At 48.8% G+C, this 16,477-nt stretch overlaps 1 protein-coding gene across 1 annotated transcript in view; it reads left to right on the forward strand.

The window, feature by feature from the left end:
• LOC135817562 (uncharacterized) overlaps positions 1-14,137 on the forward strand; it is a 41,616-nt gene extending 27,479 nt beyond the window's left edge. Inside the window, exons 34-46 of the mRNA XM_065330774.1 lie at positions 219-361; positions 716-798; positions 1,083-1,151; positions 1,514-2,239; positions 9,298-9,532; positions 9,871-10,023; positions 10,414-10,464; positions 10,788-11,033; positions 11,359-11,481; positions 12,030-12,093; positions 12,870-12,934; positions 13,124-13,187; positions 13,712-14,137. Of these exons, the coding sequence (XP_065186846.1) occupies positions 219-361; positions 716-798; positions 1,083-1,151; positions 1,514-2,239; positions 9,298-9,532; positions 9,871-10,023; positions 10,414-10,464; positions 10,788-11,033; positions 11,359-11,481; positions 12,030-12,093; positions 12,870-12,934; positions 13,124-13,187; positions 13,712-13,763 (2,074 nt within the window). The 3' untranslated portion in view covers positions 13,764-14,137. The remainder of the gene's footprint in view (positions 1-218; positions 362-715; positions 799-1,082; positions 1,152-1,513; positions 2,240-9,297; positions 9,533-9,870; positions 10,024-10,413; positions 10,465-10,787; positions 11,034-11,358; positions 11,482-12,029; positions 12,094-12,869; positions 12,935-13,123; positions 13,188-13,711) is intronic.
• Positions 14,138-16,477: the final 2,340 nt, after the last annotated feature.

The following is a 16,477-nucleotide window of genomic DNA, read 5'->3' on the forward strand; positions in this document are numbered from 1 at the left end:
AGGTATTGATTTTTCTTACTTTCAATGTCTCCTTCATTTGGGCTTGGGATTATAATTGCTTCAAAGGCCTGGTTGATGTGTTGTCACACCACCTTCTGGGACACATGATGTCTAAGCCCCCAAAAGGTTGTGAGGTAATAAGTACTCATGTCAGTGTAGTCATGCAGTACGGGGTTTGTGGTGTGAAATTGTCTTCTGTATTTATTTTGTTCTATCAGATTCCATAGCATCGCAGGTGCTAGTTTCTACGTGACGCCGATCAGCCGGCGAGGACTTGTTGCACCGGTGCTGTTTTCTGTCAACTTTGAGACGACGAGAGATTGGTCTGGTTACGTGCCAGCTGTGCTGTTCTGGAATTATGGTAAGATCATGTCTCCCCACACATCGAAGTCTCCATCCCAATGCTTTGCGACAGTTTCTCCTTTTGTTCCCAGTGGTTTGATGGGATATGATATACAGTGGGAGTGCATCAGCGCTCTATTAAAATACTTCCATGGCCCCTTTTTCATGGATGTATTAGGACCATTTTATGTGTATGTTTTCACTGAGAAATTGCAGGTGCTCTGAAATACTAGTTTAGAAGCGGCTTACTGTGTGTGTGTGCGTGTGTGTGTGTGGGCACGCGCGTGTGTGCATTTCTGTATGTGTGCATCTTGGTGGACACATGTATTTATGTGAGTATGGATAAAAAATTCATTTATGTTGTGTTTTGCAGCGACCAGTCAGTGGCACGATATAGAGGATTCCTGCAACATCAAACCTGTGGTAGACTGGGATAAGAAAGTCATCACCGGGTCGGTGAGTTTACCTGCTGCTGTGTTCTTTACGTGCTGCGGAGAGTGTTGGTGACTGCTATTCCTCGGATGAACTGCAAACGAGACCTGGTCATGTGCCTGAAGGACAGTACAATGCCAGGACATGTACTGTCCTTGTCCGCGCATCTCATCTCATATCTTGTGTATCAGATGGCTGTTGGGCTAGGTGCCCGGTCACTTATTTGATCCAATGTGGACTTTGGCTTCCCTACTATTCACGATGAATTTACCATTTCCTTTTTTGACTTTCTTTTTTCTACACTTAAGATCTGCTCTGGTAACATCACCAACCCTTTAGCAGTGTCTAGAAGGAAGCGACAAGCCGCAACTGTCAACGTAAGCTCCAATCTAACAGAACCCATGCAGAAATTATTAACTTCCACCCGGTGTCCAGAATTTGACCAAATCATTGGAAACTTAACTCTGAGAGACAAAGAAGCCGCAGTCATGGCTTTCTTCATGCCAGTAATCCTGTGCACCTTATGCTCTATACCTGACAGAAATGTTGGTGCAAATACTGGGACAGAACAGAGTGAGGAATATGTTGTCCAACATGAAGTAGTTGCTTGTCCTTAGTTACATCTATGCCATTGCTGAGCTCAGTGGATCCAGGTGTGTGGCTAGTTGCACCAATCAAACTGTTTGGATGTGTATATATTGGAGTGTGAGTGTATGTTTGTATGCACTGTCATGTCCAGTATCTCTCATCGGAGATGCACCTGATTGTAGCCCAGCTCCTGAACACCACCGTCAACACTCCACCCAGACTTAGCTTCAAACAACAGCAGCCGTACGTCATCGCGGAGGACAGTGCTACAGTTCAACTTGACCTGTCCAACGCCATTGAGGATGACGAGAAGGATACTGGCACGTTCTCCCTGACGTCCATTCCTGAGCGCGGCATTGCAACAATCTCAGCTGCAGGAATCCTACGCTATACTCCTTGCACTGATTGCACTGGTTCAGAGACCATAATGGTAAAGTTTACTGAGAACCCTCAAACCTCCTTGCCTCAGTACACTGCATCAAGTGCATTCACAATCTCCATCAGCAATGACAATGATCCACCACTGTCGTTCCTCTTCACATCATCACCAGCCAGCCGAACAATGCATTCCTCGACAACTCTGCAAACGTACGCAGAAGCTAATCATACAGCGGCACAGCTGGTGGCTCGGGTGGCCTTCTATGACTATGATGGTTCCTTTGATACTCTAACACATCTCGTGGAGACGTCACAACCTCTGCTCGGAACTCTGAGCGTAGATTTAGACTTTCAGGCGGTGGGTGTTGGTACCTCGATGCCTGTCGATTGGCCTACCGGGCATAAGGCAGCCTCATTCTCCGGTGATATTGTATTCACAGTCGCCAATATTACGTACATCCCACCAACTCCTGACTACACCGGCAGCGAGACGTTCACGGTAAGTCCGGGCTGCACTTATGACGATGTGTTCCTTTGCACTTGTACTGATGTTTCTGATTCTTGCTTGGTTATCATGTGGTAAGTTTGCCATGATTCCGGACTAGGGACATCTGTTGTACTTGTAGACATGTCGTTGTATGTACACGTGCCTGTGCTTGTCAGTAGGAGCAAGGCAAGTGTAATACGCGACCGAGTGACAAGGCAAAACTGGTTCAGTCTCTCCGGCAAAACACAGGTAGTATTCTCAGGGAACAATATTGCACACACGGAACGACAAACGTAGGTGACACAGAATTACTTATAGTATATTGAAAGACTCAATAAGTGAAGGGAAGACGACAGAAACAACGGACGCAAGGACTCTGCAACAACTGAGCTGGGCAACTGACACACGGATCTATATATATGGTACGAGATTGCCAGTTACAGCTCCGAGCGCTAGCTAGCGAATGAAAGCAAGGGATCTGATGGTGTCAGCAATGCATAGTGCAATACATAGTAATACATAGTGATTTGTGTAGGGGGAAGTCCGTCTACTACGCTACATAGTAATACATAGTGATTTGTGTAGGGGGAAGTCCGTCTACTACACTGCTCCCCCCTCAAATAATTTTCCGTCCTCGGAAAACAAACAAGAACATAATACAGAATTAACGTAGACCTAAACGAGGCTCAAGCAGCAAAATACATCAGCAAGAAAAAGAAAATCATACACAAGCACACAATGGAAACAGAGTGGAGCAGAAAGGCAAGGCAAGTGCGAGTTTGGAACTCATTGTGGGAACACATAGTTGTTCCTGTAACGAACAGGACGACCGGCGTTGCGGTGCAGATGGGCACGCGGACCAGGTGCTGGTGGTGCTGGCTGCAGCAAAACCGGCGGCGGAGGAGGAACAGGTTGGGGTGGGGCATCATCAGCATCAGGCCAGGAGAATAGCGGAACAGGCGGCGGACATGGAGAAGTAGGAGCCAGTGGCGCTTCAGACAGCGGGACATCTGGGCCGGACTGAGAGACTGACGACTTGGCGTTTGAGCGGGCGTGTAGCTTGAGGCGGTTGAAATGTACACGCTTACTGGTGCTGGAGGGTTCGTTGATCAATTGAATGTCGTATGACGTTGGTGGCGACACATGGACAATCCGGTATGGTCCGGTCCACGGTGGCTGGAGTTTGCGACGCATTCCAGGTTCAAGGAGCCACACACTATCACCGACTTGGAATGCAGTGCCACGTTGACGAAGGTCGTAGTGGTCCTTCTGGCTGTGGTGCGCAGCATTATCATTACGACGGGCAGTATCGAAGCTATGGTGGAGGGACTTGGACAGTTGTGTGACATATTCGGCGGGCGACACAAACTCTGTCGGGGGTGACCCATAGACAAGGTCGATAGGCAGACGGAGTTGGCGACCAAACATAAGCTGAGCTGGGGTGAATTGGGTAGAAGAATGCTTGGCTGTACGGTATGCAAGCAGGACGGTTGAAACATACTGATCCCAGAAGGTGGGCAGATCCGCTACATACACTCGCAACGTTGAAACTATGGTGCGGTTGAGGCGTTCCACGAGCCCATCGCCCTGGGGATGATACGCGGTGGTCCGAGTCTTTCGGATATTCATGAGGCGACACAGTTCACTGAAGAGTTCAGACTCAAATTGTGTGCCCTGATCGGTGTGGAGTTGTTCTGGGGCACCAAACCGACAGATCCAGTTCCGAAAGAACACATCCGCAACGGCAGCAGCAGTCATAGTGGGTAGAGGGTACGCTTCAGGCCAACGTGAGAAGTAGTCACTACATACCAGTAGGTAACGGTTGCCATGGCGACTGGTAGGCAGTGGTCCAACGAGATCCATGGCTACGATCTCGTGAGGGAAGCCAGCTCGCATGGACTGCAATGGTGCTCGGCCAGTCGTAGCGCTCTTACGGGACATGCACTCTTGGCAATTAGCTACAAATGTGCGCAAATCAGCTGACATACCTGGCCAGAAGAAACGGCATTTGGCCTTGTCAATGGTCTTTGTAGCACCGAGATGACCACCACTAACATCGGCGTGCACTGCAGCTAAGATATCAGCTTGGAAAGAGAACGGAACAGCTAATTGCAAAACAGAATCAGCCGATGGGTCTGTGCGATACAAAACACCATCACGTAGGGAAAGCAAATGAATTTCAGAAGCATAGCGGCGAACAGCACGGCTAGAGGCAGTTAATGTGTGTGCAGGGGGAGAATTAAACACATCATGACTAGAATCATGCCAGCCTAACACAATGGACACATCAGGATCCTCTTTTTGCGCAGCAAGCAGCTCAGCAGCAGTAAAGCGCGGCAGCCAGGAGTCAGGTGCAGGTTTCGGTACAGTGGGTCCAGGATCACAAGCAGGAGCAGGAGCTGGTGGTGCGGCTGGTGACGACTGGTCAGGCGGTGACTGACGGGTAGTGGCGGCAACAGACTCAGGAGGACGGCGAGACAGAGCATCGGCATTGCAATGTTGACGGCCAGGGCGATGAATAACCGTGAACTCGAGTTCAGCAAGTTGTTCTAACCAACGGGCACGACGACCGCGTGGTTCCTTGAGCGAATGGAGCCATTTGAGAGCAGCATGATCAGTGCGCACAACAAATGCTCGACCAACGAGGTAGTAGCGGAACACATCAGCGAAGTGAACAAATGCAAGGAGTTCCTTCTCTGTAGTGGAGTAGTTACGTTGGGCGGTGTTGAGAATAGCACTACCGTAGGAAATCACACACTCATGGCCATCTTGTACCTGAGAGAGCACACCGCCCATACCAAAATCACTGGCATCAACATCAAGGATGAAGGGAGCGGCGGCAGACGTGTAGTCAGGCTGAGCAAGCACAGGCGCAGATGAGAGGCGTTTTTTTAGTACACAGAAAGCAGCCTGACAAGCAGGACCCCAGGAAAACTTCGCATTTTTCTTAGTGAGTGCGGCCAGTGGGGCGGCAGCTTGCGCGAAGTGCGGAACAAATTTCCGGTAATACCCAGCGAGGCCGAGAAAACCACGCACTTCACGAACGGATGTCGGCGTACGCCAGTGAACAATATCGTGAACCTTCGAAGCTGAGGTGTGAAGGCCATCGGCACTGATGTCCACACCAAGGAACTTAGTGCGGGGCTGCAGGAAAGCGCATTTCTCAAGCCGAAGCTTGAGATTGTACCGACGAAGACACGTGAAAACGGACCGGAGGCCATCCAAGCCAAGACTAACAGTGGCTGACCCAAGGCCAATGTCATCAAAAAACACACGGCAGACGGGATCAGGACTGGTAAGGAGATTATTGAGGATCGTTTGCATCAAGCGCTGAAATGTGGCAGGCCCATTGCAGCAACCCATAGGAAGAACCGTGAACTCGTACAACCCAAGGGGCGTCACGAAGGCTGTTTTAGCTTGGTCTTGAGGGTGGATTGCGATTTGCCAGTAGCCACTAGCAAGGTCAAGTGTCGAGAATACCTTAGAGCCAGAGAACGCGTCTAGGGTATCGTCGACCCGAGGAAGAGGATAAGCATCAGCTGTGGTGATCTTGTTGAGCCGGCGATAGTCAACACAGAGACGCAGAGAGCCATCTTTCTTAGGCACGAGGACAACAGGCGAAGCCCACGGGCTCGCAGAGGGAGTAATGACACCTTTCTGCAGAAGGTCATTGATAATATTCTGGAGCTGCTCACGATGACGGAATGGAACACGGTAAGGTTGTTGTTTAATAGGCGAATGATCACCTGTGTCTATCTTATGTGGCGCAAGATCACAGTACCCATGGTCGTCGGGATGAAGAGCAAATACATCGTGGTACTGCAGGAGAAGGTCACGCAAGGTAGAACGGTCCGTTGGTGACAGGTGACAACAATTCTTTTCGATATACGCATCAATCTTCTCTACTGGGACAGGCGGCGGCGGCATGAACGGCGAATCATCAACAGCAGCACAAGTGTCAGCACACTCAGGGACAGGTTCACATACAGCAATATGAGTATTTGCATGCAAGGTAATCTGGGTGGTACCACGGTTAACCACATTGATAACCAAGTTATCCGGGGACGTGACAGACGTTCCGACATCCAATGTCGGGTGTTTCTCTGAGAACGAATCAAGGGGCTCGATTAGATACGAAGTATCAGCAGCAGGAGAGCCAGCAGCACATACCGACGGGGCAACCGGAAGAATAACTTCATGACAGGGCGGAACTGAAACAGACTGTGTGATGCACACACGGAACGAGGAAGCAACACGAGACACCAGAGATTCAACAGCATTGGCAGCAGCAGCAGGCGGAGCAGCAGCAGCAAGCACGGAGGCAGGGACAGCAGCAGGTACGGAGGCAGCGACGGCAGCAGGAACAGTCGGAGCACTCAGGTCGGGCACGACAGTCGTAACATGGGCTGGTGTGGGCGCGGCAGCAACAGCAGCAGAAAGCGAACGCACACGTGGAAGGGGTACAAGCGGCAATTTAACATCATCCAGGACCAACTGAGCCCGGGAGAAATCAAGCAGGACATTGTGCTGCTGTAGGAAGTCAGCACCGAGGATTACATCAGACGTGATATCAGCAGCAACGATAAAATTCTGAACAGCTACGAACGAGGGTGTACAAACAGAGAGGGACACGGTACCCGTAGTGGAGAGGGGACGGCCCGTCACACCAGACACAACAGGAGCAGCAGACACAGGGACAGAGGAGGTCGTGCACAGACTACGCCACAATGCAGTAGACACAAGGGAAACACTAGACCCAGTGTCAACAAGAGCATGGCATTTCGTCTCTTGGAGACTAACCGCAACATAGACAGACGGAGAAACTGCAGAAGACGACTGAACATGCGTAACAGGACACACAGTCACAGGTGCAGACGTAGGGCAACGCACATCAACAGTACAATAACAGGGACGACATTCACAACCAGTACAAGTCGGCACAGTCGAGCTAGGAACACTAGTATCGAAGACTGGAGCTTGCCGAGCAGCACCAGTCAATAGCGGTTTCCCGACGGACGACCCCCACGCGTCGAGTGGGGACAATCACGACGGAAGTGGGACTGATCGCCACACGTGAAGCACCCGCGATCACGCGCGCCATCGTAAAGTCCGCGGCCTGTGCCGTTGTACGGAGGCGGGTTACGATTCGAGCTGCCAGGAAATCGAGTTGGGCCCGATATGGGCGCGCTTCGAGGGAAGACGCTGTGACCACGGCCGCGTGGAGCTCGAGTGTCGTCACTATACGCCCGTGGCGACGGAGCGGAGGTTGCGGAGAAGACCTGTAGATCAGCTAGCTGGTCCGAAATTTTGCTCAACAACGATAGTACGAGCGGGTCGGTGGAGCTCGAAGTCGAACTCGGAGCTACGTGGGCCACGGTGGCACTGGACGTAGGAGTCGGATCCGCGAGTGGACCTACGGAGTGTGCCTGAGGCATAGAGGCGGTCAGGGCAGCGCAGGCTGGTGTAGGAACCGGAAGACTGCGGCGATTCTCGACCTCTAAGATCGCTGCAACTTCGTACGCCCGTCGAACGGCGGCATCGAGGGCTGCAGGGCTGGATGTCCTGATGTGCAAGCGCAGGTCACTATTGACCTGGCCGTCAATAAATTGATTGAGCGTCAGGCGATCTAACAGCGGACCCTGTTGACCTGGAAAGGCGCGTGCCGCAAGGCGCTGAAGAGCTGCGGCGAACTCGGCCTGGGACTCAGTGGATCGTTTCAGGCGAGCTCGAAACTCGGCCTCAAGGAGGCGACTTTGCTGTGGCGGTGCGAACCGTAGCCCTAATTCGGTGCACATTTCTACATACGTATACTGCGGGTGCGCCGCCAGAATGGTCTGGTAAGTTGTGAAAGCACTCTCCTTGAAACAACAAGGTAAAAACTGCAGCCTTTCCGCATCCCGGTACCCATTGACCACGCACGCCGCGTCGAACCTGGCGATGAAGCAGTGCCAATCGTCTTGGCTGGCACCCCCAAACGTCGGCGGTACAACTACCGGCCGAGCAAGTGGTGCCTGTCGAGGAGCCGGAACCTGACCCGGAGCCAGAGCTGGTGCAGCGGGAGCGGCAGCGGCAGCAGCAGCTTGAGGATTCTGTGCCATTTTCGGTGTCTTGTATATAAGGATAACAAACAAACAAGTAGGCCTATAGGACTTCGCAAGCAACACGGGACGCGTTTGAGGACTAAGCCTACGCTATAGCAACAGTTCAAGTACGGCGAGCAGTGCAAGAAAAACTGGCAACGAAGAGCTAGCTTACTTAGGGGACAAGACTACGAATAGATCCAACAAAGTAAGCCTAGAAAAGACTAGCACTACAAAAATGTAAATATTAAAATCGTAAATTGGCACGGAACAAAGTTACTCAGCTTGAGTTGAGACGAGAACGGCAACGGCAACGTTCACTGCACGGCGAAATAACGAGGCGTGGTCCGGAATACTGCGACTGACGAACGCAGAGCTAACACCGCTGCCACCAAATGTAATACGCGACCGAGTGACAAGGCAAAACTGGTTCAGTCTCTCCGGCAAAACACAGGTAGTATTCTCAGGGAACAATATTGCACACACGGAACGACAAACGTAGGTGACACAGAATTACTTATAGTATATTGAAAGACTCAATAAGTGAAGGGAAGACGACAGAAACAACGGACGCAAGGACTCTGCAACAACTGAGCTGGGCAACTGACACACGGATCTATGGTACGAGATTGCCAGTTACAGCTCCGAGCGCTAGCTAGCGAATGAAAGCAAGGGATCTGATGGTGTCAGCAATGCATAGTGCAATACATAGTAATACATAGTGATTTGTGTAGGGGGAAGTCCGTCTACTACGCTACATAGTAATACATAGTGATTTGTGTAGGGGGAAGTCCGTCTACTACAGCAAGGTTAGTTCATGCTACTTCTCCTTGCACAATCTACCAAGCTAGGCTGTGTGCAACAAGGCTGATCTACGTCACACATTCCTGTTCATTCATACAAGTACCAGTAGCGGCATCAGTACACGGTCTCAAGGTTGTTGCTATACTGGTGCTGCTAACCTACTCTTTGCTATGTTCATTGCTTCAGATCTTTGCTCGTGACAGCCAATCGTTCCTGTCCTCACCGCAGCTGGTAGTAGTCATTGACGTTCTACCAAGCTATTGTCAGAATGGGGGCCAGTGCTCTCACTCGGCATTCGACAGTAGCTGTCAGAACATCACAACACGCCGCTCCAGTCCACAGCTGTACACATGTAAATGTCCAACAGGCTACTGGGGACAATACTGCGAACGCAACACCAGCACTACCACAGCCGTGCAAGGTGAGATGATTGGCAGAGTACTATCTATATAACAGGTCTTATCCGGGGGCTTACATGGCTGCCGGCACAACTAGACTGCAAACTATGTACAGCCGCTAGAGATGACTTGTGTGTGGCAGGAATCACTCAGTTTGTAAGGTCTCCAGATTGTTGGTTAGCTCACCCGGTTTTCTTCATTGTGCATTCACTCAGGTCACTGGTGGCTAGGACAAAATGCATGCATGACATTGTGTTCAAGCTGTTCACATCCTTTCTGGGGAGAGAAGGTTGCTGCCTGTTGGTATAAGTAGTGTACCAACGGAGCTTTGTGTGTGAACCTCTTTTCTGTGGTCTTGCAGATTGCCCAGCGCATACACCTCGCATGAAGTGCCCAACGGATCCCTGTGCCACAGCTACCTGCCCGTCGCAGCCAGCAGCTGTCTGCCGTGCTAACTATTGCGGTGGCTGCAGGGCTGAGTGGTATGTTGGCCAGGCACAGGTCAAGTGTTCTGGTAAGACCATTCTGCTCTGCTAGTACACTGTGTCTGTGTTGTGTCTTGACAACATGACTTCAATCTGCTCGACTCGGATTAGTTTTGGAATTGCCTCTGCTGCTTCAGTTCATCGTCAGGACTCCCTAGTTAGTGTGAATCCAGTGCATGAACTGATTGCGCATGTCTTACAATATATAGCCTAGGTGCTGGTAGATGTGCAGAGATAGACAATAATAGTCTAGGTGCTGGTAGATGTGCAGAGATAGGTTTGTACCCATGACATTGTGCTAAAATCTGCATGAAAAAACCAGCACTTCAATATTGCTCTCTACACAACGTATGTGTATGGACAAACACCTCCTGTTAACTTGTGCTCCTGTCCTTGATTCTCTGTCTCTGCTGTCACAGCCAATGTATCGGATGTTTGCTCCGTTCCGGAAACACCAGCAGATGACCTGGGTAAGTTGCGAGGCTAGTGTTCTGCATGGCTCGTGACAGGACTAGTATTGCCTGTTTCTTGAAATACACCTGTGCTAGCTGTGCTAGCTGTTACATGCCCACTGCTGCCTTTATTCAATATCCAAAGAGCTTCCTGTTTGTTTTCAGGCCATCATCTGGCCAACAAAATAAAGGAATAACAAGAAATATAACTTAGCTCAAAGTGTGAAAGTCTGCGGTAATTCCGACATAGATGCATGGACCCAAATGCCATTGTTGTTTTCATCGTCATCGGTGTTGTGTCCCATGTTTTTCTGTGCGCTCTGATATGAATGTCTTTGTAGCCTTCTGCCTGCTGCGGGGTCTGAACCAGCCATGCGAGTGTCCATCCGAGCAAGTTGAGTGTCCACCAGACTCCATCTATATAGTGGAGCGTGTTGATCGCTGCTGTGTCAAGTATACGTGTCAGTGTGTCAACGCCAGTGGCTCTTGCCCGTCAGACATAGACTGTGGCACGGGACTGCAGCCACAGCCAGCTGTCAGAGGTCACCAGAAACCTGGATGGTGTTGTCCAGTATACTCCTTTGATGGTGAGAAAACACTCTGATGCTCATTCTGAAATATTGCTCTTGCTGAGAAAAGTTCTTTGAAAACGCAGTGCGGTGAAATCTTACATAGGCGACGACCAATACAGATACATGCATCTAAATGCATCTAAAGGCCATCTGTCTTATTTAGATTGATGTTCTGTGCACCCTGGAATGGTCCCTGAAGGCACAGTGACACTACACACTGAGGATACATGATATGAGAATGTTGTGACTGGGAATCAAGGCTGTAAGCTATGAGTTGCATAAGCTGCTTGCTCACCACTGTGCTCCTCTTCCTCTTTGCCACCCTGTTGTCACCGTACAGACATAGATGAATGTGGGCTGGAGAACGGTGGATGCTCACACACCTGCTCCAACTCGCTCTACACACACTCGTGTAGCTGTCCAGCCGGAATGAACCTACATCCGGATGCCAGAACATGTGGAGGTAAGTTGCTCATAGAGAAGCCAGGGGGAGCACGCTGAACAGCAGTGCCTCTAGTCTCTTGCCGGAGTGCAAGGTACACACATGCATAACCCCAACTCGGTGGGTTGCTAACCGCATTGATCAATGTGATGATACTGTATTTTCACAAATTTTCAGTGTACTTTTATTTTCGGTATTTTCAGTGCATCTGTTTCATACCTAAAATTTCAATACACCGAAAAAAACACTAACACACATAATCCAATAGGGAACTGCTTCTCTGTACCTAAAATTTCTGTTCACCTAACCTGGCCTTTTGCACTCATACCGAAAATATGGAGCACTGAAAATTTCTGAAATTAGAGTAGTTATTTTACGATATCTCACTGGTTTGTGACAGTATCGTGAGAGTGTATGTATGTTCTAGGTACATTAGCAACATCTGACATGTCTGACTGGAACTCTCATGTAAGGTATTGTGTCAGCTAGGTGAAAGTAGCCTAGTTTGGATGGATTTTGAAGTTCTAGTAATTGGCCTTGTGTTGCCTGTACCTTGTTTGTTGTTACAGTGTGCTATGCTGATGGTGTTCCACATCACTTGGGTGATCATGCTTATGTTGGCAAGTCATGGTGGTAAGTATGTACACTAAGAAAGGCCAGGGGGAAAACACTGTCCCTTTGTGTTAGCGATTAGGGTTATGAGAGTGGATGTAAGTTTGCAAGTAAATTGTTATGTTCATATCAGGTAGGATGTTTGCCACGTGTGTTCATTAATCAGTAATATCAAGAGTAGATAAACAAGAGTGTGCAACTCCGCGATGGGTTGGCCCACGGCGGAATTTTTTGTTGACGTAATCTTTTCGACGACGCACGCGCGCGAGTCGTTTCGGAAAGTTTTCCCTCGTGCTCTTGGCCGGCTTTACACTACAAGGTCGGTGCCCAGCACGTGCGCTCACACTGCTCTGCGGCAAAATGCGCGTTCTTCTGAAAAAGGTGACGTCAACAAAAAATTCCGCCGTCGGGGGTATCTGCAGATTATGCAGGAGAGATCCGAAGTTGCACACTCTTGTTTATCTACTCTTGGTAATATGACTGTGATGGTCGGTAAAGTGTGAGTCTAAAACATAGCCCTCTTCAAGGAAGCAGCCATCATGAGCTCAATTCATAAGCTGTAGGCGGGATGGGACTGCTGCCATATCTTTTGTCTGTATACCTTGATAGAGCGGAGTTTGGCGTTTGGATTATGATGGGTGAGCCCTTATCCTACGGAGACTCCCTCGATTTAGGCTAAGGCCTGTGGAGAATCCATGAATGAAACTCCTGGACCCTATTATACACACCCGGTCTTGTGTCATTTGTTCTGGATATTGTTTGCCATGCTTTGCTCTGCATCTTCCTTTCTTGCTCAGCACATGCGAGGATAGGCCATTGAATCGCAATCGCTGGTACTGTGCATCGGACCACACAGATCAAGGTATGTATACGTAGTGCTGCACCGGACACAGGAGCACCGGGTGGAAACACTGCACACTGACGAAGGGTGTTGGTGGGAGTCTCGAGGCATGTGATAAGTGATCGGCAATCTGCATTGTACATGTCATCTCGTGACTGGGTTTCTAATTTCGGTGTGTGCGTGCGTGTGTGTGTGCCGTTGCTCTCACAGTCTGTGAATACAACGGACAGCGCTATGCCATCGGCGTGCAGATCACTGAGCACAGTACTGCCTGGTAAGTCAATATACTATAGACCACATTACCCACTTATGCTGCTGTACAATGGGTAGGTGTGTAGTAACTGATAAAAAGGGATGAATGGGTGCCACTTCCACTCCCTAAAATTGCAGTCAGCATAGCCATGGTGCCGCTTTGCATAGCAATGGGAAAGAGAAGAAATATGTTGATAGCTCTGGATTCCCTGATAAATGCTGGCATGTCTTCGTGATGTGATTGATATCTGTGTTACTTCCTCTTTTGATGCCCCAGCGGCCTATTGAGTGCGGGATTGTGTTGTTGATGATGATGATGTTCTTGTACTGATAGGCTATTCATTTGCTGACTATTCGCCGGCCGTATACCTGATGTATTCACTGGTTTGAGGGAAAGATGCAAACGGGAAAAGTCTGAAGAAAATGTTGACTTGAACCAGGAACCAGGGACCCTCGCTTGTAGCCAGCGATGCTCTAACCACTAAGCTATTACTATTATAATACCTGATGTGCTCGGGATTCTACTGGTATCTCTCCCCTGCACAGGAATTGCACTGAGAAGGATGCCGTCGTGTCATGGCAAACTGCAGTCAACTGAAGTGTGTGACTATTTCAAACGATGCATTTTATCTCCCCTTCTCACCGTAGAAATATTTTACGATTCACTTACTCCGCTTCTGTCAAGGGATAATGCAGTGGACTATTTTTTTGTATTTACACTTAGAATTTTTGTTTGAATTGGCGCTTAGAACCCTTAGAACCCCTTTTCCATATTTGAACCTATTCTACTCACATGTGAGACAATTTGATATCCTTGTTATGTGAACAGCATAAAGTGAAGTCAGACTCGGAGACTATGATTATTATACTATCTGAGTCCGACTACACTTTGTGCTGTTCACACACTCATACTACTCCTGCCTATCATTGCAGCCATCAGCAAGCCAAGAAGGAGAGAAAATTCTAAAAGGGTGTGCGTGTCTTTCTGCAGCTGGAAGAAGTGCAACCAAGAAGAAGCAGTGAAAATTCTAAACGGGCGTGTGTCTTTCTGCAGCTGGAAGAAGTGCAAAATTCTAAAATTTGGATTTTGCTTCTTTCTCCTTCCTCCTTCCTCATGCGGAAACAACAGCCATCAGCAAGCCAAGAGGATGAGCACTTTCTGAACTCTAATTGGCTGAGACCGGTTGACCAATCATTTCAGGTGTGAAGTTCACAGCCAGCATAGGCTATAAAAGTAATCATTCCAGGAGGGGATGGTGGTCGGGGTTTGGGATGGAATGAATTTTGCTTCTTTCTCCGAATTTTCCTTCCTTCCTCATGCAGAAACTGTACAGTCACCTACCTGTGCCTATATATTAGGCATAGTGCATCCATACGAAATTTGACCCCGCTTCCTATTTCACACCTTCGCATACGCACATGCACCTCGCATGCACCAGCGGTAACTGTTGCGTCGGTGCTGTTTGCATGCCTACTCTGTTCCCTGTGTTCTGCACTTCTCCTTCTGTCTTCATCAAGTATAGTTTGTAATTCCTACCTGAGCCAAGCCAAAAGGATAAACACTTGTTGACCAATCAGAACTTCACACCTGAAATGATTGGTCAACCGGCCTCAGCCAATCAGAGTTCAGCAAGTGATTGGCTGAGGCCGGTTTACCAATCATTTCAGGTGGTCAACACAGCCAGCATAGGCTATAAAAGTAATCATTCCAGGAGGGGATGGTGGTCGGGGTTTGGGATGGCCAGAATTTTGCTTTTTATGGTGGTCGGGGTTTGGGATGGCCAGAATTTTGCTTCTTTTTCTTTTTTCTTCTTCCTCCATGACTGAGGAAAGAAGCAAATGGAGGAAGAAGAAAAAAGAAAAAGAAGCAACATGCAGAAATGGGATGGCCAGACTTTTAGAGATTTCTCTCCTTCTTCTTGGCTTGCAAGCTTGCTTCTTTCTCCTTCCTCAGTCATGGAGGAAGAAGAAAAAAGAAAAAACTTCCAGCTGCAGAAACACACACACACACACACCCTCTTAGAATTTTCTAAATTTCTTCTTCGCTTGCTGATGGCTGCACTTCTTCTAGCTGCAGAAAGACACACACCGCAACACATACTCCGGCTGGCTGTTGGTAACCACCCAGGAGAACAGCCAGTGCATGCCAGAGTATGTGTTGTGGTAAAGAAGAGCTAGGGGAACGAGAAAGAGAAGAACAACTTTTCTCTGCTTCTTCTTGGCTTGCTGATGGCTACACTTCTTCCAGCTGCAGAAAGACGCAAACCCTTTTAGAATTTTCCCTGCTTCTTCTTGGTTGCACTTCTTCCTGGCTTGCTGATCCTTCTTCCAGCTGCAGAAAGACACACACCACATGCTTCGGCATGCACTGGCTGTTGCCTTGGTAACCACCCAGGGGAATGGAGGAAGAGCTAGGAGAATGAGAAAGAGAAGAAAGACGTGTGCGACCATAATCGTCGGGAATGTAACCCACAACCTCTCGATTGGAAATTGACTGCTCATTCCACCACCATATGGGGACACATATGCACAGCAACACAACATTTTTTAAATATAACTGGTCAAAGTAAGAGACTACTTTTCATTCCGTAAAGAAAACAGGATTACACACACTCACGCATGCATATATCACTATGACGACAACCCCTTCAGAAAATTATCTAGGTGAAGATCATTGCCCATAAAAGACTCCAATTGGCTGAGGCTGTGCTTGACCACCAGTGGGGTGCTTTTAGAATTTTCTTTGCGTGAACTTTCTCCGCCACCATGCTTCTTCCTGTCTTGCTGATGGCTGCCCTCCTTTCCTTTCACCTGGAAAACACAAACAGACAGGAGGAACAAATACGAACAGCCTACACATAATTACGGTTGTCACTGCAATACCTTGGACCTCGATCAGACAGGGGCATGCCACGGACAGTATGTAAGTGAAAGAGAGCGAGAGAGAAATGGAGAGTGAGAGACAGGGCAGAGCACAAATCACTCCAGCAAATACAGGAATAGCCAGTGTGTATATGTGCATCACAGCCCAGGAAAGACTGTTTGACTGAAGCAGGAATCACCCAGGAAGGAAATTAGTCAATTAGTGCAGAATCATCCATCCTAAACCCCTGCCACCTCCCTTACATGAGAGAGTACTTTTATAGGCTGCTTGGCAGCGGGCTCAGCCAATAAGAGCATTCCATGAAATTCTCACCTTCAAGTCGTCTAAAGTTGACATTTTCACACAAGTTCCTGGCCTCGTAGAATTTACAGTGACCAATCTCATTTCCAAGGATAGCTTGGCAATGGGTAGTGTACAAAAGAAAAGAG

The sequence above is a fragment of the Sycon ciliatum genome, chromosome 5 (genome assembly GCF_964019385.1).
Source record: "Sycon ciliatum chromosome 5, ocSycCili1.1, whole genome shotgun sequence".
Taxonomy (NCBI): domain Eukaryota; kingdom Metazoa; phylum Porifera; class Calcarea; order Leucosolenida; family Sycettidae; genus Sycon; species Sycon ciliatum.